Source organism: Diprion similis, chromosome 4 (assembly GCF_021155765.1).
Source record: "Diprion similis isolate iyDipSimi1 chromosome 4, iyDipSimi1.1, whole genome shotgun sequence".
Taxonomy (NCBI): Eukaryota; Metazoa; Arthropoda; class Insecta; order Hymenoptera; family Diprionidae; genus Diprion; species Diprion similis.
In genome coordinates, this window is record NC_060108.1 from 23,382,447 (window position 1) to 23,408,510 (window position 26,064).

Consider the following 26,064-nt stretch of genomic DNA (forward strand, 5'->3'; position numbering starts at 1 on the left):
GAATTCTTGGATAAACGAATGTTCACGTGCTAATGAAAATTCATCACTTGAACATGTCTCTCGGGGCTTGTGTACGGAATTTCTCTATAAACGGAATCGTAGCAACTTGTAGTATCCGTATAAATCGCATATACATATATACTGCATATCTATAGGTATAATCCACTACCTATCGTTCGTGCATTATGCAGTCTTGTTATACGTATACATATACATCTACATATATATACACATTTGACCCACTGCTTCTCGTGGCTGCATATGTGTGTGTATAACGGGTCAATAAACGAACGTGTGATTTCATTGCTACAGCGATATGTACATATATAATATATACACACATATATAATCATTTAATCGTAGTATAGAGATAGAGATGGGATATCAAGTCTCCTAAATTGTTTGGGGTAGGTTGTGACATTTTAGGGTGGTAGTGGTGGTGGTGGTGGGGGTGGAACTATGCCAAGAATTAGGACGACGAGGCGTTTTTGATTTATCAAAAGGTTGACGTCACCTTTTCATTTTTACCAGTTATCGCACGGCGTCATGTAATGTTATATGTGTGACATAATTATGCGATGGTACTTTCTTGGTGTTATTAATAATCTTGCGAAAACTCATACATGAGAATTATATCCACAACGGGAGGAATAATTGTGTGTTCACTGTGACACTGCGTCGAGATCGTGAAATGTTCGAGGTATTATCGTTAATTGTAACGCAACTTTTCAGTAACTGGATGCAATAATGCGGTTTGCACTGATGTAATTGTCGGTTGTTCCCAGAGATGTGCTGGGTATTTTTGAAAAGCTCTGTATAGTATCAACTTTCTTAGAAGAGGTTCGAAGCTAGCGTGATAAAAAAAAAAAATTAATAATTTACAATTTTAGAGTCGTATTATTAATGACTTTGAAGGGATTAAGTTTTCAAAATGTTGATAAGATTATTGGATTTCGGATAGTAATTATTTTAATTCTTATATTGCATATCTCATGTTTATTGTGGGCACTGGTGTCACACCGGGGTCGCTGGAGACCCCACGTCAGAAATGATTGCATAGAAACGAAGATATCGACTCAAACAAGTTGAAAAAAAAATGGGAAAATGGATCATTCTACTTAAAAAATTATAACTCATTGAAGTTTTAATATTTTGAGCTGAACAATGACCGAGTAACTTTCAAGACACAGATATTAAGGGGAAAAAATATGGAGATAATGTGCGACGAAAAAAAGTATTTATTTGAGTGAGTGTAATTTTGGAAAAAGAATTGATTAACGATTTCTGCGGTATTTCAATATTTATCTTGGATCGAATCAAATTATTTTTAATGTTTCGGTGTGCAGCGTAAGGGTTAAATCTATAAAGATGTTGGGGAGTAACGGAATTTTCAGTTACATTAACGCTACGAACTTTAATTTGATATATATCTTTTAGCTCGAAACGAGATATTTGCGTTCTCATCTTCCTCCATTCTTCCTTTTACCTTCCTTTATGTCTCTTTGGCATCAACACCACTCACTGTCATTCATCTGTAATCCAATATCGGCAGGTTTCGTTCCTTGAAATTCTCTACTCTTCTCTCTTCTTTTTTCTCAGCTATACACGTACAACCTATATATATACGTATACACGCAGCTTTGCGCAAACATTCGATAGTCACGCGGCTGAAACCTTGCAGAAAATAATCGAACCTACTAGGCTATCTCCACCGGAATTTGCAAACCTTTTCGTATTGGTCTTGACGTGCCGCGGACGATTTTGAAATTTGCGAAAACACATGTGACAAATACTAGGTACGTCGTTCGTTTCGCAAATGCAAGCTCTTGCATTAGAACAAAAATCACACTAGTAGCTATAACGTACGTATAAGGAGTACACATAACGTGTGTGGAATGGATAAGACGAAGGCATATCATCGTCGTATATATCCTATATCTTATCCTGTCCAGATAATCTTCCTTCGACCCGGCGCCATGCCTGTCGCGTGTTTTGTATAACGTGTGTTGTGTATTTCTAACACGAGTTTTCACACACATGCCGGATTTCTATATCGTATAAGTAGCAAGGTGGGTAGGTATGCCTCTGACTCAAGCTCTGCTGGGAGACAAGGAGGATGATCGGTGTAACGTAATTACTATTACAAGTTCATTGACCATCGCGCTACGACGACGTCTATCTTCCTTCTTGTCGCCTGTCTGGACGAGGCGCGGCGCTTGTTTTACTTTGATTTTTTGATTTACTTTGCTTCGATTTGCCTCGAGAACAACGTCGAATCGTCAAATTTGTATAATATTTACTATTCGATTATTATTATCATTATTTATTATTATTATTATTAGATGATCAGAATTTGTCAGATTCCTTACAGTGAACTGCGTTAGATCATTTGTCTTCTCTTTCTTTATTTATTTTTTTTTTCTTTTAAACTTTTGTCGGTGGTGCATTCTATCGTAAATACCAGCAACGAACAAAGAATGAAACATATGTAATTTGAAACTGTATGAATGAAACCTCTTCTTCACTTTCATCTACAATAGCAGATCAAAACGGCTCGCGAAGGGGGTATAGATTAGATCCTCGATCAATTTTTAAGCTACCCTCTTTTCACTACTCTCATAATTTTTCATATTTCGTTGAAACTAACACGACATCCATTACGATGCGTATTACATGTGTTAAATTTGTTGTGATTGGGGGCTTGTTGTAATATATAGATGAAACATTAATTACATCTTTGGCGTCTCTCTTACCCACAATCTTATTGTTAATAACTTACGTTGAAAAGTTGAACGAGATGCTGCTCGCCTGAAGCTATGCTTCGTCGGTACAATGTGACTTATTTCATATCGTTCAAGTATCATACACCTGGGTATACTATATCTAAAAATTTACTTATCCATCCATCACCAATTTGAATATTATGCCCTGGTTACTGGGTTACGTGTCTCGGAGTTTAACCCCACCACCCATCTTTCCTATGTCACGCTGACGTATCGACTATCCCCCTTCTCAGACAACAAATCGAGTGGAAGCGTATAACGATCCCGATTTTATATATATCTATTCAGTGACATTTCAGTCACGCAGTGAACCTTGCAATTGCGTCTATATTGAATCTCTTTCAACGTCAGGTTAAAAAATGCTTATACAGAGTAGAGAAATGATTATGGAAGATCGGACGTAAGCTGAATTTTTTTTAGAAATTGATTGAATTGATTGGACATTTTTTTTATTATCATGTGTGTTGTAATACAATGAATGACAGCAATGATAAAAGTGGGTTAGAGAGAGTGCACGAGTAAATCAAGGCTGAAGTTTGCAACGTTATTGTAATGTTGCATATTTGGAAAATATCGTTATTTTGCAACTTTAGGATTACCTGAAATTTAGTAAACCGTTAACAAAACATCAACAGACTTAGGTTTTGTAAATTCAACTTCTTTAGTTATTATAAAGATACAAGACAGGAATTTTTGTTTCAACGTTTCGATACCTTAAGGTTACTAACTTCGGCCTCGTATAATTAAACGAATATACTATAGTGTTAGAATTTTTCTGGTCTCTACATTTTTGTTTATTGATTATTCAGTCGTTTTGTTAATTTAATATCGTGTTGAAATGACTTTTCAGCTCTTGATTCCGGGTGTTTTCCTTTCCCCACTCGACACCGCTGACTCATTTCGGTCTGAAACGTTGTACAATTAGAGATTTTATAATGCTAGAATAAAATATCATACCGAGCAGACGATTTAACCACGAGTGCAACTTATACCTTACCTACCACCTCGTTTTTTAAAACTCATCGCTATCCGCACGTGCTGCTGCAGTTCTAACGGTTTAGCAAACGTTCCGCGACTCTGAGATCCACTTATGTTAATGCCGCAGACAAAGTCGAGTGCCTCTCTCAAATTGCAGCTCTTGCTTGCATCACCATCAGCACCAACCTAGCCGAGACGAAAGCTGCAACGGCTAGGAGTATCGTGTCTCTTTGACGGGCCTGCTATTCGTGCCTTCTTGCCCTCCTCCTCCTCCTTCTCCTTCTCCTTCTCCTTCTCCTTCTCCTTCTCCTTCTCCTTCTCCTCTTATAACGATATCTCTGGAAATATTACAGGTTCAGGTACGAGTCGCGCGATGCGGTTTTAATGACTGAGAACATGGATCATGTTCTTTTATGGTCTTTCTACGGTTGGACTGACGGGCAGCTTCAATCTCTATCTTTGAATTTATCTTTTACCTGCCTACAGTTCTAACGAACCGTTTAACACCGTCAAAATTGCACCCCCATAGCACACAAGGAAAGTAAAATATTTTACATTTTTATATCTCTTCTGGTGAATGGATCATGAACAGCACTTGTTTCGAGTTAAATTCACAGAAATTGTGGCAAGATTTATAAATTCGATAATAAAGAGTTACACAAGTAATATAGTTTAATTAACGATATGCTTAGGTAGATCTACCACAATTAATCTAGATTTTACTTGAAAAAGTTTATCGTCCATGTATTCATCACGGAAGTTGTCAAATCTACGTTACACTTTTTTCCGTGGAGCCTTGTGCCTCGTAAGTTTTGCGTTTTGCAAATTTATATGTATATACACAGATGGGATAAATGACGACGCGATTATATATTATATAATATAATTATATTATACAGCGTGAGATAAAACTTGACAACACTAAAAATCAAGAGCGACACTCTATATATATAATTAAATACACACACACACGTATATATATATATATTTATATATACAGCTTGCCGAGATTACTGTACTTCAATCTCGATTCTCTTCGAAGCTATAAAGCTACCTTGCTTTGCCTTGCCTTATCTTCACTTCACTTCACTTCACTTCATTTCATTTCATTTCGTTTCATTCCGCCAGATTTCTACAGACACGCTATTGAGCATTCGTATTTAATATTTATAATACCGTCTTGCAGAGATTCTTTCTAAACAATTAATTCTCTCGCCTCTGAGTCTGTCTGTATGGTAACGTATTTAATGGTCTAGCGCTCTTTTGCACGGCTTTAATTAGCCTTTATTTTAACCGGATTTGAAGCGATTCTAACTGGTTTATTTATTAATCTATTTACAGTGTCTTTCTCTCTCTCTCTCCCTCCCTTCTTCCCTCCCTCCCCGTTATTTCTTTCTTCTTCTTTATATCCTAGCAGAGCAGAAATGTGTATAGAGATATTGTAACGTTTATATTTCTAAGCCACTAATTACCGAGAAACAAAAGTCGTATACATATAAGTCGTATTCTTATACGTATTCCATACAGCAGTGGCATTTGACTTTTATACGCCGACACATAAAGAGTTATACCTTATACGTGTATGATTAAACGAACGTTTGCAAATATGCGAAGTGTGAAGCTGAGCTCGTAAAGTGTCGTTTACACGTCAAACGTTGAACTAGTCACTTCCGTGACGAAGTTGATTCCCGTATACGCATATGCTACCTATGTGGTAAGTAGAATATGTACTACGCGCAGTGTAACGATATTGCATCAATGTTTTTCTCTCTCTTTCTCTCTCTCTCTACGCAGCGTGGACCATATAGTATATATATATATATAATCCATTATACGTTCAGGTAGTTAAAATATGTTATGCATATGTCGGATGGGGGTGAAAAGTTGAAATGGTCAATATTTCGAATGGCCGATACATCAAAATTTGAAACATGCAAAAATAAAATAATGAAAACTTTCGAACAATTCATGTTTCGTTATTTTATTTTCGAATGTTTGAAATTTCGATATATCGGCCATTCGAAATATTGACCATTTCAACTTTTCACCTCCACCCCATACATCGACTCTTTCATTTCATTTTATTTCATTTTCAACTATTTTGCTTAATCTTTGTAACGACCTATCGATATACCTACTTTATATACGTGGCGTTGGCATAGGCATACATATGATTTGATGTTATTCAACATCTGCGCTGATTAACGAGTCTCATAATGTATGTCATGTCAATAAACCATCCTTTATAGCATAATGGCGTGCTCTTTGAGTAAATTAATTCGTATTCTCTCAGCTGTTGATCCTACGATGTTTATCATTATTAAATATTAAAGAGTTAGACGGTCACTGCCCAGATGAAATATGCATAAACATATGCTAAACAAAGCCCAAACTGCAAGATTATAATTATAATCCTCTATATTTGTCCTTCGTTCGAATTGATAAAATTAGATCGATCGAGTTCACATACATGTATATGTGGGAAATGAATCATTGCCGTTAGCGATGAGGAGATAGAACAGTTTTGAAAAACAATTACGATGATTGATCGAGTGCTGTGACTTTTTGTATTTTTTGTCTTCTGATTTCAATTCATATTTTCACTTAGCTTCCCATTCTTTTGTTGTTTTTTTTCTTTTCTTCTCTCTTTATTTTTACGTACCAACAAGTGGCGACCTAATTATACTAATGAAAGTACCTACTTCTCATCGGAGTTCGATTATCACTCGATGGCTTACAATTTACGATGAAACAGTCTGTTTTCATCCGGATGCTGCAGACTTTGTTACGTACGTACAGACGCGGAGCAGCTTATCGTTGGTTCAGCCTTCGACAGCTTACAATTGACTTATGCAAATATTGAATCGGTGCTTAGGTTTCACTTTCACACGGTTTCTAACTCACGCGCACTCGTGTGCACGGGATCGTTTTAGCTCCCGTTTTTTGCTTCATTCACATTCCAGTCTTACTTATAGATGCGTAGGTAATATAAAACTTGGAAGGATCTGTACAATTTTGACTATTTGAAATAAATACGTATATTAAAATCGTGTCTTTCATAAATCACGTGGTAGCTTACTTTTGGATTAACCATCTCGGTCAATGGGTTGACGGTAGACAACTGAACCTTAAATTTATGACGACTACTAACATATTGGTAGACGAAAACGATGCAGAGGTATAAAGGATTTAAAAAAAATCTTTAAAACTTTTTTTTTTTTTTTTTTAAATTCCTTCGATGCATCTTTAGGCGTGATTTGTTAGTTTATCAAATTCAGAATTTGAAACGTTGAAACTACGTCGTCGGAAAAAAAGACACAACAACGAGTCATTGATGACGATTTAGCAGTATATCGTCATGCAGCGTGCAGCATGCGTCCGATGTTTTGTCGTCGACTTTTACAATCGTTATTATGCAGCTACGAACGAGTTATTTACTCTTGACGATGCATATACATATAGTCTATACGTATGCGTACAAATGATGTCTGGGTAATCTCTTCAGCTGTCATTTATATCGAAGGTTCGACGTTTCAAGCACCTAATTAAAATTTATACACCGCTGCACTTACCCGCTATATATATAAACCATATATACATATACATATGTACGTTTATAAATACGTTCTGTTTTATCAACGCACGAACTTAGTTTACAGTTCGATGAATCTTCACTCACGTGCCATTGCAAATGATCGCATAATATATCCAAATCTATGAAACACAGTTTTTAAATATTTATATAATATTCATATATCTTATACAATTTCTCACTTACTTGTGTTAAAGACGTCCCGTGTAGGTTACACTCTCGTCGGTTATCTTACCGCAGTTTACAGATACTTTTACTAGGTATTTTACTATCTATATACATTTAAAACTCACTTGTTATTGTTAACGCGGGGAAAGCTTCAGCCGCAGAATATATAATAACGCAAGTGAAATGTTTCGTCATTTTTTTTTTCCACCGGTTTTAAAATACCACGCAACCTGTCACGCGGTCCTTTTCATTTATCTTCTTGTAGTTCTAGAGCTGATTGTTATTGATATTATTATTATTTTTTTCCCTGTATAAATTCCGTTTTCTTAATTATCCGAAAAATTTTTTATTATGGAAAATAAATGTTTGAATTCAAATTAGCTCGATTTCTAATAGAGATTTTTTTCAAACTTCTATTCACTTCGGGACCGTCATCGGCCTGATGAATGCCGGTGTGGATGACGGAGTAGGTACGAATATTATACATATATACAACATTCCGAAATTTATACGGCATTTTGCCTCGCGTCGTTAATCACGTTTCGCATTGACCGCGTCCGTCTCTCCTTTCTGTATTTATTATACGTGTTCAGCGTGGCATACGAATGTAGGTAAACCTGTACGTACACGTGTATTGCATGCATACATTTACAGGAATTATCCTTAATAAAAAAACACGCAGTGCGCGTAGGTACATGTAGCATAGCGTGTAATATAGGAATTGTCCCAATTCTAAACCGTTATGCAAGGCACATTCTGTGATACATGCATGCATAAAGGGATCCGCCGCGATTCTGGTTTATTGTTTAGCGCTCGTTGTATGCATGGGAAATCATCGGGTTTCTTGACTATAGTTTTTCGTGTCTTTGCGGAATTTGTTTCATATTATTACTTGTATAACGAATATTTCTTTGATCAGGTGAATTTTTAATGCACAGGTAAACCTTTTTTTTTAAGTTCATTACACTGTAATCAAAATTCGTAATATAATTAATACGAATGACTGATAAACAGCTTTGTAGAAAAATTTGTACAATGTCAAACAGTATCAGCTACCTGTACACGTAATCGAAATTTATTCGTTTAGACACATTCAAGGTTTGAAAATTTGTGTAATTTCAAAATCTTTTGCCTATATACTTTCGCTCTTATTTGAGATTCAATTCTTGCTGGCTCTTTCAATTTTGGGTTAAATTTAAACCGGCATGCTATAAGTATTTCTGCTCATGCTCTCGAGAATAACACTTGGATGAATGCAGCAGCAGGTATATATATATGTAGGTAGAGGTACCCCTCTTAAGAGTCGAGAGCGTTACGCAACGAATAATATGCAGAGCGTGCAACGCTGCAAGGAAGCCCTATATCGCATACAATTTGTACCTATAGGTACCTTATACGTACACCTACGGTGCCGAGCTCTTCTTTTCCTTCTTCTTCTTCTTCTTCTTCTTCTTCTTCTTCTTCTTCTTCTTTTTATTAAACGCCCTCTAAAAACTGTACGCATTCAAGTATTGTAGGTATGTAGCGACGCGCCCTTGGTCAGGTGTACGAGGTACAAGTAGTTGAATCGGGTTTCTCCCTCCCTCCCTCCCTCCCTCACTCACTCACTCTTTGCTACTTATCTACCTGCGATGGACGTTACATCATCAACTTTGAATAGACGACGAACGTATACTTGCACGATAACGTCACATGTATTGCAATTTGTAATCGCCCTCAGGCTGACCGTGAAAGTTTCTATTTCGAGGGTGCAGCTGATCGGTGCCGATCATAAAAGCTCGAACATTTCCTGCCAGCCTTCGTGGAGGGGATTCTTGACGGTCGTTCGTTAGTTCAATCGATTTAAAGTTGAATGCAACGAAAGAAGTTCCTCGTTGGAAGTGAAACGAGCGACTGAATCAGACTGAAGGAAATGCGGGTCGTGAAGTTATCGACACGTTTCGATATACATACATACGTATGCAGTGTGTGTATGTATATATATGTGTACATTTTAAGTACACGGCATTCTAAGGTAATGTTGACAGCGGGATTATGGAAGCCTTCGATATCGTCGTGTTATACGGTAAAAACGTACAACCTACCTATACGTATATACAACGTATTACGTGCAGCGTGTACTCGTTATACGTGTATAACATATATAATGCAGTTGCCATTACGCACCGTGCAATACGTGATATGTATATATATAATGTGCATGTGTCTGTAAAAACTCTGTAAACCACTTGTACCAAGTCCATGGAGAAACGAGCTCTCGGCAGTCTCGTGATTCTCCTCAAAAAATTTTATACCTCTTGCCTTATACCTATTTTTATATTACCTGTATGTGTATGTACCATACACACACACACACACACACACACACACATACACACACAGATACCTATAAAGGTGTGTGCGTACTTACGCTAATTTACGGTATACGTGACTAGTTTGACGCTGGAGACATATATAATATTGGCACACGCGTTTATATATGTATAGGTATATATTTATTTATGTATATATGTTATAGTGCATATAATTATAGGGTAACACGGGTTATACCATATACTAAACGGTAAATATGATTTATTATCCGGTTACACAGATTTTCACGTCCGAGTAACGTCGTTTATATATATATATATATATAATACGTATAGGCGGATGATTTATATTTCAAATAAACTAATTTTTTTCTTTTCTTTTTTTTCTCTCCTCTCTTTCTACACATGTTATACACTTATGGAAAGTTGGTATATGGTAACACGTGTTTGAGGCGTGGGTTTTTCTTTGCTTTTAATTATTTCTATGTACATACAATATAGAACCATGATCGATGTATGGGATATAGGTAAATATGGATTTTGTCACATCTGATGTAGTATGACTTCATGTTTGAAATAATACGTTATGAAAATATTTTATTCTTTCTATTAGCTTTGATATTTTATTATACAAATATCAGTCGTTAAAGGATATTATATTTGTTACACAATTATATAGGATTTTTGCAAAAACGCCAGATCCACGTATGTAGTATTTTCTATTTCGAATTCTTTTAATTTTTAAACGAATCAATTTAATGAATACTATATCAATATTACATCGAGTGATTGATATTTTATAAAAATTAAATAATAATCTACGGTTTTATGCCTATAATAATTTCTGCAAGCTAAATAATTATTATGTAACACATCCTCGTGCTAATCGAGTGAAAAATTGTGTTTTTCGAGTAAAAGTATTTTCTCTGATTACATAACGTCTATACTAGGTCTATACATATATATATATATATATTAAACGTTCGCGTAGATACCTATACACATGAATAATCACCGCGTGAGATTCCGCTCGGTATGTATACGTATAACGTATCTATCTAAATATTTCAGATCTAAAATAACTGTACAGATTTATGTCGCTGTTTTTTACGTCTCTCTCGTTCACCAGGAGTAGTAGCAGCAGTAAAGATGGCTGAAATTACGTGTTGAGGAAAACTACGGGTGTAAGAATAAAATACGTGTGTGCTGTTTTATACAGCTTGCCGACGTAAAGTATAAATATATATGCATATGTATATGTATATACATAAAAATTCAACGTATATCTTGAATACATATCTTGAAGTGAAAATATTCAGTCGAATTTGATTTCTATATTATATTTTCTGCGTTCAAATGTAATTTGCGTGTGAGACTTTGGCGGCTGAATGTGATTCTGAAAAAATGCAGTTTTCATATATCTAGACGCGAGACGATAATATATAAGATGATCATATTACGCGATACACGCGAGTACCACGCAACTTTGCACAGACTGCAGTCTGCGATGTACGAAACTGGGTTGTGGGCTCGTTTTAACTTATATGAGTGATTGAACGAGTGGTTAGTTAGTTAGTGAGAAACGTGCAAGGGCCGTAAGCTCCAAGGTTAGTTTTTCATTAACGCGTGTTTGTCGGGTAGAAAAACATCGAGCCACTACTGATGCTGCTGCTGCTACTGCTGGACCGTTTTACTCTTCTAAACTAGGGCAAATGCTTATAATGGTGTACGAGACTTGTCTAACCCTATGGTAACTTAACCAAACCAAACCCTAAATCTACACTGCTTACGATTAGTTGATTCATTATAGCAGCGTTGAACGACCTAATTCATGGGCCTGCATTTATATATATATATATATATATATATAGGTATATGTATTTTGTGCAGGGTGTACGGTAAGAGGATGAATGAAATTTATTGAATCACGATTCATTTGCATTTCTTCTTCGTTATACAGTTGCGATGTATATCTATACATATAAGCATTACTGTTTACTGTATAATACATATATGTGTGATGAAATCGGTGCCACAGTCTTCGCCAACTTTCGTGTACGGTTCTTCTCTTTTATATTACTTGAAACCGTTAAGAAATTTGTCGTTAACTTTTGTTCGTACCTGTTGTTGTATTTTTTTTTTTTTTCCTTCTTTCTTCCCTGGAATTCGAGTCCGCGTTATAACCGAATTAAAGATATTTCTGACTGCTTATCACTAAAACTTCTTATAATACATTACTTGAAATGCTTGTATCGTTGTTCGGAGAAAATTTAAACAGCCTCGCGTGATCTTAGAATGTTGAAAAACTTTCCGTTAATGTTACAGTCGTAAATGAATATAATCTGCAGGATGTTATAAGATGTTTAAAAAACGATGTTGGGAATGAAAATAACGTAGAAAAAATCGGCATGGTTGAACGAAATTATTTCACTGTACAATCTGGAAAATTGATGGATGGATGGATGGATGGATGGATGGAATGAAGAGAACTCTGTGTCCGGAGGTATGAATCGAAACAGTTGGAAAGGTGCGTATGTGTGTGCGTGTAGAGTTGGAAAGCGTCGTCAGCTAGCCAGTCGGCTACGGATCAGCTGTTCAGTGGCGTCAACGAAATGCGCGCGCATCTTGGAAATATGTATAGTCAATTCGTCGTCGTCGTCGTTGTCGTCGTCGTCGTCGTGCCTAAGTGTTTACCGTAAGCATTTGCCCCGCTCGTCGCACGCCGGTGGCCTCTTGGTTGGTTGGTTGGTTGGTTGGTTGGTTGGTTGGTTGGTTGGTTGGTTGGTTGGTTGCTTTCGTTCCTCGCGTAGGACAAGGTCCGCGAGACTTGGTTTGTGCGGTATAACACGTAGTCGAGGAGAAGGTAGAGAGAAGAAGAAGAAGAAGAAGGTACTGTACAGAAGAAGAGGGAGACTGAGGAGATTCCCGTGGCGCTCGAATTCCGGTTTCTTCGCCTCTGACGTGAGATGCCCGAACCTCGGGTCTCATCCTCAGATGCCCAGAAGGCTTCTTCTACTTTGTACCCTAAGAGTCCCAAGTGAAGTCGCTGCCAAATGCGGGAACGTAAGTCGATTTGATCCCTGTTGCTCTTATATATCCATATACTCTTGTCACCGTTTGATCGAGGCTTGTGTGACTCTGCTGCTGGGGTTTTAACCCGTGACTTGACCCTGTCGACTTTTTTTTCTTCTTCTCACTCACTCTCTGGCTCTTACTCTGACTCTTTATCTCTATCTCTTTCGCTTCTTGACCTTCTCACGTATAGCAGTTTTGAATCGCGCGATGGAATGCGGCTCCTTTTTGGAGAATGCGAGAGAGAGAGAGAGAGAGAGATTGCGCGTGCGTGTGTGTGTGATAGAGAGAGAGAGAGAGAATGATCCATGGGTCGCTGAATCGTTGCCATGCTCTTGACCGTGCTTCGTTCCTCGTGAGAAATAAGTACCGCTGGGGTTTGTTTCTGATTCATTTTCGTCTGCGTAGGTATATTTATGTACACGTGTGGTGGGAAACTTGAGTCGTAAGAAGAACACAGCATAACATAACCTAAAGGTTGATAGTCTGTTGGGCTGTTAATCCAATGTATACTGTACAACAAGTTGAACCACGACGAGACCGATAAGAATTTTATCAATGTCGATACTAGTATCCTCTCTGATCGTGGATTGGAAAAAGGTTATGAAAGAATTTTTATTACACGTTCGAGAGATATTCGGTGTGCAATTCGTGAAACGATATACACGCTTAGGTATCTCCAATGTTGAAGAGTCGTCTCCGACATTCTTACATATCAGGCGTTCAATGCTTCTCCGATATCTTCGGATCAGTCGAGCCACGATTACTGATTATAATTCGTTTTTCCTTAGACACTTGGTACAAGCTTATTTATTTTCAAAGTGCATTCCAACACACGCGTTTGCGGGTGGTGTCGATAAGTCAAGACTTTCTTTCGGAGGCAAAACTGTTTGCGTTGCTGCTGCTGTGGTGTGGTGTGGTGTGGTGTGGTGTGGTGTGATGTTGGAATAAAGAGCGCGACGTGCGCGGAGTGCTTGATTCATTATTATGATAATGAACGTATTTTACATGTAGGCAATGGATGCGGTTCAACGGTGAATTCCATTTGTAAATCTATCAGGTTAGATTGATTTATGCTATTTGAAATATACGAACCGGATTTTATAAGCTTATTTATTATTCGTATAACCGTTTGAAGTTGCGATGCGATGTGCAGGCACGTCTTGGTTTTAACAAATTTTTTTTCTCATCTTTCTAAGAAATGTAAAAAATATGTTTATTTTCTCTTGAAAATTTTACGAAAACTTGAATCTCACGGTACGAATGATATTTTACAATTTTAATCAAATCTTAAAGATTTTTTACTGTCGGATCGTTTCTTTCAAACTTCATTAGAGAAACGAACGATTTGAGAAACAAAAAAATGTTGGAAAACAATGGAAACGTAACTGTATAATACAATTCACAAGAGACTGACTTACATGCAGACAATTCATTATGTATGAATTCAGTACCGTTTGTGTTACGCAAATGCCACATTGAACATTGCTTAACAGTAAATGCAATACCACCACCACCACCACTACCACTACCACTACTCCAGCATGCCAACTCTGGAATATCATTGTTTTTTCTTTTTTTTTTTTTTTTCATTCTTTTCACTCTATTACTATAGCGTATTTAAATAACTGATTATTTCAGCAAGCTTGGTCCTTTTTTTTGTACCTTCTATAATCGTCGAACGATTTGCCTGCCATCGAATTCAAAATTATGGACACATACGTGTCTGTAATATAATTGGTAATAACGTCGTTTATAATTCCTTTCAATGTGAGGCTCTTGGGAATGAGATTTAAAATCATCACACTTCGTTATCGCGCCATTGTATGTACTATCATTGTCTTCATAGTATATGTGTATGATGTTCGTAAAACTTGTACGGGGGGAAATCGGACTATTGAATGCATACTTTGACCTCTGCAGCTGGGGAATTCAGATTACTTACATAATTGTATTATATATACATATATACATACATGTGGTGTACATGGAAAATCTAATTAGCTGGTTCTGCTGCTGTTATTTTACCCGTTACTTAATAACGCTGCTATGCAGGTAAGCTGCGGCTAAGACACTTGGGGTGGCCTCTCCTTTCGTTCTCCCATCACGTTTCAGAACGATACATATACAACACATCCGACACTTGAATCATACACTCGTGTACATTGTACGTACAATATCGTCCAAATCTATTCGCATCCGTTCATGCTGCGTGTAGTTTTTTTTTTTTTTTTTCCTTGCAATTCAGAGCCTCCCGTTTCGCGTTTCAATTTAGCACGCAACGCTTGCAAATCTGAGAGTGAATTTTTGTTTGCAATGATTTTTTTCTTTTTTTTTCTTCTTAACAATTAATTTATTTAATAAAAACTTAACAACAATCCGTTGAATCAGTAGTAAAAGCTGGAGATATGATTGATTGTTTATGCTACTTCAAGAGTGTATAAAGGTTATTATTAAGTATATTATTATAGATAAAACATTTGTGACGCATATGACGTTTTTTTTTTTGTTATGTTTATATACATTCGTACATAGTTTTGCACTCACGTCATAACGGGACCATTTCCATTATTTCTGCACGTGATTCATGCTGGTAATTTTGTTACCGTGCGCAAAACAATAATTTCTCGTGAACCCTATTGTAGGAAATATCTTTAGAAATATCAAGCACATCCGTTTCATACTCGTTACAGAGGTATATAACCTACCGCGTTTGAATTCGCGGATTATATATTCCCAGTATAATATATACACGTGTACCTATACATAGTTATATATAATGCATTATCGTTACAGGTATAGTAAATTTTGCACGCAAACGATTTATCGATTTTTATCGAGGTTTGTTTCTCTAAATAATAAAAAAATACAGACGGAAGAAAAGATACGTATAATTATATATATATACACCTATATGTTTCTTGGTAGATACTTGAGTTGCCATTATATCGATAACGTCACGCGACGCGATGATACGAGGTATGCGTTATGTACATACGTACCTATCTCTGCAAAACGTGTTGTAGGTATACACACGCATGCGGCATAATTGTTACGCACGTTTCTCGCTCGCGCACACGTGCGCGGTATTAGCGTGTGTATTTTGTATATACGATGGCTGTCTCATTGTAATTTGAATTCAGAGTCGACCCTGTATGCGTCGTACGAACGAATCGCCCACGCTCTGATTCATTTTACACACGACGTATCACACGCAACGTACCTGCGTATATGTGAGCAACTAGGAGCTACTATAGTCGATGTACTTGTTGCTCTATATTAGCGAGTTTTGTTCCTTTTCAAGTAACAAATTTCTAAACTTTGTTGTAGTGTAATTTATTTTTGTTATTTTTGTTGTTTTTTTTCTTCTTTTTTTGACAACATTTTCGAGTCAAATTTGTGAAGAGTTTATCGTTGGGTTCAAAGGTTTCGTCGCTGTTGCGATTGAACGGTGAAATTACAAGTGCAATACAAATAATATGTAAACAATTAACATTACTTTCTGTATAATAATAATATATAGTTGTAATCGTTGAGATGTTTTTCTTTCATTTGGATTTTATTGCAGAATTCTTAGCATTTTCTTAAACCTTTTATCTAGTACCCTTTTATGTTTCACCAGTGATTATATCGGTCAAAGTGTAATAATAATTGATACTTGCGCATTTGATCCTGCGGTAGACGTTAGGGGAACCAAGCGAATCCATTACGGCGGGTAAATTCGTCATTCGATGTATATATATATATATATATATATATAATGTTACGCAAGAGTGATTCATCGGATGAAACTATGATGATGACCTCAAAATCATTACCATAAAACACTTTGCTCACTTTATACAATTTCAAGGTCCAGAGTTTTTCACGCTTGTTAATGTCACGTCAATATGTTTTTACTACGCGAAACGTTGTAGATAGGTATTTCCTATATATACATACCATACCTATGTAGTAAGGATGATGATCATCATGACGACAAAGTTCTATGCAAATTTGTACGACTGATGTCATTCGATGAATTCTAACCCTTCAAATATGTATTTACCATTGCTAAATTTTTTTGTTTGTACCTGTATACAATTCATTATTGCCATCGTAAGATAGAAGCGTTTTTAGATACTCTGGAATAATTGAAATCGAACTAAGGATAAATTATATTTTTGTAAATAAAATTTCTCTCAGGACATAACGATTGGGCTGATTAATTTCTTCACTTATATTGCTTGCAACTGTGTAATATACATATACATATAGGTATGAACATACTTATCATAATAGAGATATAGACCGTGATATGTATATTACTGCGGTAACCATATGTACCAAGTTGAAAGCAATTATTGTGAAATCATATTGTTAAGTGCAGTATAATGTGTATTTCGCCTCAGATTTCGACAGTCACGTTCCTGAAACTCGATGCACTTTGTCCTTTCACTTGAAGGTATTATATACGGGAATGAGTCAAATCCTCTTACCCCTTACTTTACTCTATCGCCGCAAACTCTTCTTACTTTGCCTATACGCACTTAAATATCATTTACTATATAGGTGTAAGTCTGGTTAATTGTACCTTATGTACAATTTCTTGACGCGCGCCTTCTTACTGTACGTATGTGCATATTACTATGTATATTTATACGTGCACGTTGACTCGTGAGAACTATTGTTTGTCAGTGATTCTTGTCTGTCATAGAGTCACAACTCACCTCCTCGTCAGCAGTTGATCGGGTGCGTCGCAGTTCGTCTGACAATGAGACAATTTTGATGTTTCAATCATCCTTGCTCAAAACTCATTATTTCATCGTCTCACGCCTTCTGTCGCAGTTTAGTTAGCTGTTTGAATAACGCGATTGAAAACAAAAATAATAATCGTAGTCATAATAAATGTTATCTCTGTACGTAATAGTATAAACGTCAAGTGAAGCTATTGTTATGGCATACATACTGAGTTACTTCAAAACGTGTGGCACTGATCACTTTGGAGATGGTATAATATAACATCTATAACTATTTCTGTACCGTATTGATTCGCAAAAAAATAAACCTATCTTATTTCAACACGTATTTTATAATTCACATATGTAATAGGAACGAGAGTTGAAAAATAAAAGGAAAAAAGAGGGGAAAAAACTGAAAACTTTTGAATTTATATATACGATTTCATCACACTATCGATGGGTTAACCGTTGTCGGATGTGTAATGTGTACAGATATTGTTTTTGGAATATTTCTAAATTAGCATCTGTACCTTGGTCACAAACGTCATTCGACTCGGTACGATAAATAAAAAACGTCATTCTGGTTGATACATAGAATACAACGGTCAATGTGGCGTGTATTTTTCGCGATGAGAATTTTTTTTCCTCGTTCAATTTGTTTCCTCGCATTGAATGTGTGTTTGATTAAGATTTATATGGTAAGATAAAAACAGAATATTCGCGGAAGAGAATTATTCACATAGAGAGTAATGCGGAATCTGCGAAATAGATCAACTTTCGGATGTGACTTGAATTAGTTTTGAAACTGGTTGTTGACAGTCTTTTTGATTCGTTGTTCTTATCGAATTGAAAAGTTATTCCACTCGTAATATAATCATAGCGTCTATTTACCAGATGGATTATGACGCCACAGAAATACTAATGAAAAATTCATCATTTTTTGTTACAGGTGTGCTGGAGATGGCGGCCACTGAAAGCACGATCAGATTCAGCGGTCATACCCTGGACAAAGCCACCAAAGCCAAGGTAAATAACTACTTTCTTCTCCTTGTATCTATGAAATAAGTAAAGTCAGATTTCTGTAAAAATTGCAATAAATTTAGGTTTACTTATTCAACAAATTCTGGTGAAAATAAGAATGATTACTTTTGTGAATTTAAACTTCTTAAATTACGTGTCGATTTTTACCGTTTATATTTTTGAATTACACTTGAAGCGTTCCGAGTATCAGTGCGTGGATGATCTCTGATGATGAAACTTTCGCTTCTTGTAGGTAACGTTAGAGAATTACTACAGTAATTTAATCGCTCAACACATCGAGCGTAAGCAAAGGCTCGCGAAGTTGGAGGAGTCGTTGAAAGACGAGGGTCTGTCTGAGCAGCAGAAGCAGGAAAAGAGGCTGCAACATGCCCAGAAAGAAACTGAATTTCTACGGCTGAAACGCTCGCGGTTGGGGGTCGAGGATTTTGAACCACTCAAAGTAATCGGGAGAGGAGCTTTCGGAGAGGTAAAGAATTGATGAACTTCACTTTCGACTGATGTTTTTTTCCCTCCTTAAGTTTGTACGTATAAAGAACTGCAGGAGAATCTTTTCGTTGAAGAAAAGTTCAAAGAAAGTTAAAGATCAATAAGGGAAAATATTAAAAAATAAAAATAAAAATATGTTACTAAGGTGCGAATCAATTGTTTTTCAGGTAAGATTGGTCCAGAAAAAGGACACTGGTCATGTTTATGCTATGAAGATACTGAGGAAAGCAGACATGCTTGAAAAGGAGCAAGTCGCACACGTCAGAGCAGAGCGAGACATTCTTGTCGAGGCTGATCATCAGTGGGTTGTCAAAATGTACTACAGCTTTCAAGACCCTATTAATCTCTACTTGATTATGGAGTTTTTACCTGGTGGTGAGTTGAATTATTTGGTGGTGTTTCGCTTCTTCCTGTAATACATTTGTAGCATTTTCTGATTGAAGTACTTCACAATTACTTATCTATGTAATAATGTTATTATTTCTCAGGTGACATGATGACCCTACTGATGAAGAAAGACACACTTTCTGAGGAATGCACGCAGTTTTATATATCCGAAACGGCATTAGCTATAGATTCTATACACAAACTGGGTTTCATTCATCGGTGAGTAATTTACAAGAATTATTCAACTTGGTTTTATTTTGTTTTATTTTATTTTGAAATCATGTAGACCGATAGTAAGTAGATCGATAAAATTATCGTTTAATTCTCAATCAGTCTTGACCGTTCCTGAATACCTTATAGTAGAATCGGTACTTACATTTGTATCTCTTATGAACGCCTGACAAATTTTCTTTCAACAGATTTTGGTATTCTCTGTTTTCGCATTAAAATGATTTCCGCGAATTTATGCAATCGAATTCATTGTTCAACACTTCAACTAGGTGCGCAGTGGATAGTTCTACATCAATAATCCGTTGTCAAATGTAGTAACCAATATACTTACGTCAATAATTGCATGAATCGAACTTTACTTACAGAGATATCAAACCGGACAACCTTTTGCTCGATGCACGGGGTCACATCAAATTGTCAGACTTTGGTTTGTGTACCGGCCTTAAGAAGTCGCACCGAACTGACTTTTACCGGGATCTCAGTCAGGCGAAACCCTCAGATTTCAGTAAGTCATTGCCTGTAAAAAGTATTGCTATGACAGAAGTGAAACTCAGTGTGAAGCAGCTTCCTTCTATGTTACATAAAAGTTAGATCTTTTTCAAACAAAATGTGAAGCTTCTTGCAGACTTTTCCGCCTAAAAGCAGATACTGTTTTTTTACACAAAGTCCTCAACTTCTTTGCAGTGACGTCGTGTGGATGCGGAAGTGGAGGAGCAATGGACAGTAAGAGAAGAGCCGAGAGTTGGAAAAGAAATCGAAGAGCTCTAGCCTATAGTACAGTCGGTACACCAGATTACATAGCCCCTGAAGTTTTTCTGCAAAATGGTTACGGTCCGGCATGCGATTGCTGGTCACTAGGCGTTATCATGTATGAAATGTTAATAGGTTTGTATGCTTGATGTTTATTACCCATTCTGTGTTCTGAACAATTATTTATTCTTATTAATAAATCTGTTATTTCAATGTTTTTGTATTTTACCTAGGTTATCCTCCGTTCTGTAGCGAAAATCCTCAAGAAACTTACAGGAAGGTAATGAATTGGCGAGAAACGCTGATATTCCCTCCTGAAGTACCAATTAGCGAGGAGGCCAAGGACACTATTGTCAGATTCTGCTGTGAAGCAGATAGAAGATTGGGTGCGTTTTGTTTACGTTTCCTTTTATAACAACATTGTAGAAGTTGGAGTGGTTAACCCTTAGAGGACTGACATACGCCATTTGGCGTAAGGACATTGACCTATCAACATTTGACTTTAATTTGGCCAAAGTTCTGGACCTTAGATCACTTTCTATAGAAAAAAAGGTTTTTCGAAATTCCTGAGGCCCTGGTCCTCTAAGGCTTAAACGATAAATATTGTAACTGCACTAAAAAAAATTTTTAAAATGTTTTCTGATATATCCAGGCTCGCAAAGAGGCATCGAAGAATTAAAGCTTGCACCATTTTTCCGAGGAGTTGACTGGGAACATATACGAGAAAGACCAGCAGCAATCCCAGTAGAAGTGAGGTCAATCGATGATACATCCAACTTTGACGAGTTCCCTGACGTCAAGCTTGAAATACGTGAGTAGAAAATAAAATGATTGGCAAATCACATCGTGGCATTTCTTCTCCTGGTAGTATTTGAAAGGAAAGAAACTTTTTCTTTTGATTTCATTTTTCAATGATTAACTTTATAATGTGTTTAGCATCAGCACCACTGCCGCAGGATGGGGAGGTGATATACAAGGACTGGGTATTTATCAATTACACTTTCAAACGATTCGAGGGTCTGACTCAGAGAGGTACTCCAACTAAGAAATAGCAAGCCTCGATCAACCCGTGCTCGACTGTCAACCACCAAACTCAATGTGGTGGATCGATTGATCCGGTACTGGTGCACCATAATCACAATTCACCTCAGCACCATCACCAGCATCACCATTATCACCACCACCGTCATAACCGTTACCATCACCTCACAGGGGAGTGAACCTCGTCACTCTGGATAATAGAATTCAGTTATGACTGAGGTCTGAAATGAAAATTTTCAGAGACTCTGCAGAATACAGAGATGAAAGATGATGATGATGATTTCTGGTTAATGTGTCGGCGTGAAATATGAGGCTATTCATTTTATCGGAACAAAGACACGAAACAGATGTTCGGATATTGAGGGATGACGTTAAGTACAAAAGATCTGATGATGAGCATGCGTTGGAGTTATGTCTGGATTGGATACTCAGAATTGAAAAACCCAATGATTTAGGCTAGGGTATCGTCAAAAGTAAGGAAGGTATTTACAAATTGCAACAATACTAACGAAATATTGAAAAAAATTCCAATTTGTATGTGCGGGTGAAAGCGGCTGACTTTTGATCCAATTTTATTAATTGCAGCAAAAAATTTTGTATAGATGAAAAAAAAAATTGGACTTCTTGCTAGTTATTAATCACGGTTTTTCTCGCTCTTTTATTTTTTTTCTCTTTTAAATAAAAACTTGAAAAACATGCACGAATAAATGTTTAAATCTGAATTATGAAATGTTCGATTTTGCAACTTTCACTAAGCTTGGTATAATCTTATTGTGCAAGTTATGCGTGCGCATTAGTACCAGAAATGTATGTGACTCGCGTTAGTAGATTGCTGATATATGACTTGTTTTGAATCAGTCAACGATATTATACAATATGTCGTTGCTATTCTATTGACAAATAATTTTTACGACGCTGATAGCTGGTGGTCTGAAAAATTAAGACACCTACGAATGAATATCAAGCAGCAGCAAGATGTGCAATTTTCAAAATAACAATTTGGTCACAACAAAAGATAGAGCTAAAAATGACTTTTGTAGTATTGTTACTGAGGCAACTGTGATTTTTGTTCTTATTCCTGTCTATGGAATACAAACTCTCTGAACTTGGCAACGTTCGTTTTGAAAATAAAAAATCTAATCTCAATTAACAAAAAAGAAGTAAGTTGAGAACGAGATAAGTAACCTAACAAGTGTGCAGTTAAGATGAAAAGGAATGATAAATTCAGGGCTCCTTTGCTGCCTTAATAAGGTTCCTAACACACGTGACACGGGGCGCAACATCAGTACGTTTAGACGAGCCAAATAAATGAAAAACAATAAATATTAACAATAACAGTAAGAGGTAATAATAATAACATTCATGGTAACGATGACAACAGAAGTATTTGGGTAATAGAAAAAAGATAAAGAGAAAAATGTGAAAGAAGCAGTTGCATAAATTTTACAAGCACACCGGCTTAGTATATCTGCATATGCTCTACCGAATGTATTTTTAAAACGAACACGAAATGTTATCATTCATGAGTCGGTACAACCGTAACAAAGATGCTGTTGCTATCCAGGGCACCACATAATAGTAGTAGATGATATTTATAATAAATAATAATAAGTTTATTATATTACAGCAGGCAGTAATAATCAATAATGGTGTTTGATCGACAATACTGCATAAGTTTACAAGCTGTTTGCGTATAGCTAGGCATCGTCTGGATACTAGAATGAGAAATCAATTTGTTACGAATTGCATAGTGTGTCCAATAAATCATAAATTATCAAGTTCCGGCGTACGTGTGATTGAAAAAAAAAAAAAAAAAAAAAAAAAAAAAAAAAAAATGGATACTTAGACTAAAGTAAATATTTTAAATATATAAAAAATGATATCTGTCATTGAATAAAATGAGAGAGAGAGAGAGCTACATATTTTCTGCATTAAACAAAAGAAATTATAATCCAAATCTACGTAGTGCAAAACGTCGGTTGTTGTTCAACACATTCACCTACGAAATTGCAATGTGCTTATCTGCTTCTGAGAATCTCCTTGTAGCAAGCTTGATGTTAGTTACTGTGGACATATTAACGGGTGGAAAAAGAAACATGTGAATATGCCAATGTGTTAAATGAACGGCTGATAAACTATTTAATACATATACATATACATATTTATATTAATGACCTTTTCGCTGTTGATTACAGATGCTAACGTCCATGCCATTAATTTAAAACTAAACAAAAATCGAAATGATTACTCGACATAAATACAAATAAAAATAATAGCAGCAACGTAATTAAAAAGAAAAGTAAAAAAAATTCTCTTAATTAAATACAATAGCCACAAGATGCCTTTAATACAGCAAATTTTGGTGCCCTGGAAGCAGTGTAACGAATAAATATGATTACAAATACGAATACTTTCGGGAATAAGGTGAAAAGAGAATTACAGCGTAAATGATGTTGGAATGAAATTTTGAACATAGATACACGTAGGTTATAATCAGTGAACATTATTTATTTATTGAATATATAGGTACTACTGGCAATCTATGTATTTATATCAGACGTTTACGTAAACACGTAATATCGAGATGAAAAAGAACTAGATTACATACAATGACTCTTCTTGGTGTACACTGTACATAATAACGAATCGACTAAATGTTACGTATTAACAATATTAAGCAGTTTAATAATCCAATCGTTCAATTATTATTCGTCATAACATACCTAAACAATGCTTCACGTAAATCATCTTGCAGGTGTGTTCATAAACGTACGGTATGATTATGCATACATGTGTATATACAACACATGCATATATATGTGTATGTATATATGTATGTATACACATACACAAATACACACATATTTATATAAGCATACAAATATCAATGTCACAGTTAAAATCGCGCTCCTCGCCGCATTCTTTTATTATTATATTAATAATAATTAGTTTACTAATTTACTACTATTAAATTTAACACCATGATAGATCTCTCTTTGCTGATTCTGGCTATTATTATTATAGTTAGATTCAGTATTCATTTTAATTATTATTTCCAACGGCGTACAGCATCCCTTTAATCGGAGGACACGATTAATACGATGTGTATAAATACAGGATCCCCCGTTTCCATATCTTTGATCGAATATCTCGTTTGCGTTCAGAACTTTTGTGACGCTCGTCAAGTTGCCATTCAAGAATTCAGATCGCTTGTTCCCGATTTTGAGAAACACTATTCAATATTACATTAACGTATGGGAACGTGAAAACGGTAATATCAAACTCTAGCTACAATGGATTTTCTATTGAATTTATTTTGACAAAGTTTCCAGATTTCGCAATTATTGAACACAGACTTGACGCTGCTCTCGTTAGTAATTTTGCACTTGAAACTTTTTTAAGCGGTGTAAAACGAACTTCTTAACATGTGATACAAAGTTGTTCAACCAATTAAGCAATTTTTAATCAACCATTCAATATTTATTTGCAGTTTGAATAATGATCTGTGCACGGGCAAAATGAAGTAATCAATTTTTATTTCCGTTATTTATATAAAACAAAACAAAGAAAGAAAGGAACTGGTATATAAATATTACTGAATTTTGAATCCGACAATCGCGATACCCATACTATATAAACCTAAATACACGAGTGGAACCCTATTTTTTTCTTGTCCTTATTTTGTACAGTAATTTAGTTGATTTTTGTTAGCTGGATTTGAATAGTTTTAAGTAGAAATTATAACGATTGTATTAAAAATGTAATGATTTGTTATTACACATGGTGACCGGCATTGTGGCGTAACGTGAAAGTTAATTCAATTACAAACAGAATTTTTTGCGTAGGTATATGTTTTGGAAAACGGTTGCATAACGAGAAATTGATAATCGGGAGTTGCCATGTCTCTAATTAACGACGATTTAAATTAATTATTCGTAAACCAATAATTCTTAATAGTCGTTTATTAACACGCAAAGAATAAAAACACACACATACACGCAAAATGACAAGTGAATGCAACAATTTCATAGTAGGCTTGTGATTAAATTAAAGAATTAATATTATTATTGAAGAAGGAAAGAAGAAAAAACATTATAAGAAACCAATGTATAAAGAGAAGAAGAAAAAATTGCTTTCCATATGCAAAAATATACTATTGTAATTATGTCGTTAATAAATTGTTTTTTATTTTAATCGTGCGTCCCTTTTGGTTGTGTTTAACAAGTCTTACAGACATGTTCATTTTATCAACCATTATAGATTTCATCTTTATGTCCTGTTTGTGTATCTCTTATCAATGCAGCGTACCCATTAGTGTGCATGTATTAATACATTAACACTTTGGTAATATTGGTAATTATTGCGTAGGGACGAACGTTTAACCATGAGCAACGCAAAGTTTTTCATGTCTCTAATTTTGTGGCGTTCCCTGCCTCAAAATAGGCTTTCAGAACTAAGTTCCGAAGGTATGCGACTAATACTCTGGTATCACGGGAGCAGTG

General features: G+C 35.8%; 1 protein-coding gene across 7 annotated transcripts in view; it reads left to right on the plus strand.

Moving 5' to 3' along the window:
* Positions 1–25,684, plus strand: part of LOC124405487 (serine/threonine-protein kinase tricornered) — a 118,487-nt gene extending 92,803 nt beyond the window's left edge. For 6 of the 7 annotated variants that reach the window (XM_046880412.1, XM_046880409.1, XM_046880410.1 and 3 more), the window contains 9 exons: positions 18,576–18,652; positions 18,900–19,133; positions 19,321–19,528; positions 19,642–19,759; positions 20,137–20,276; positions 20,456–20,656; positions 20,755–20,907; positions 21,174–21,332; positions 21,458–25,684. In XM_046880412.1, the coding sequence (XP_046736368.1) occupies positions 18,576–18,652; positions 18,900–19,133; positions 19,321–19,528; positions 19,642–19,759; positions 20,137–20,276; positions 20,456–20,656; positions 20,755–20,907; positions 21,174–21,332; positions 21,458–21,573 (1,406 nt within the window). In that variant the 3' untranslated portion in view covers positions 21,574–25,684. Of the gene's footprint in view, positions 1–12,613; positions 12,897–18,575; positions 18,653–18,899; positions 19,134–19,320; positions 19,529–19,641; positions 19,760–20,136; positions 20,277–20,455; positions 20,657–20,754; positions 20,908–21,173; positions 21,333–21,457 lie in introns of those variants that run through there. The other variant, XM_046880414.1, reaches the window with a different exon arrangement.
* The last annotated feature ends 380 nt before the right edge of the window (positions 25,685–26,064 follow it).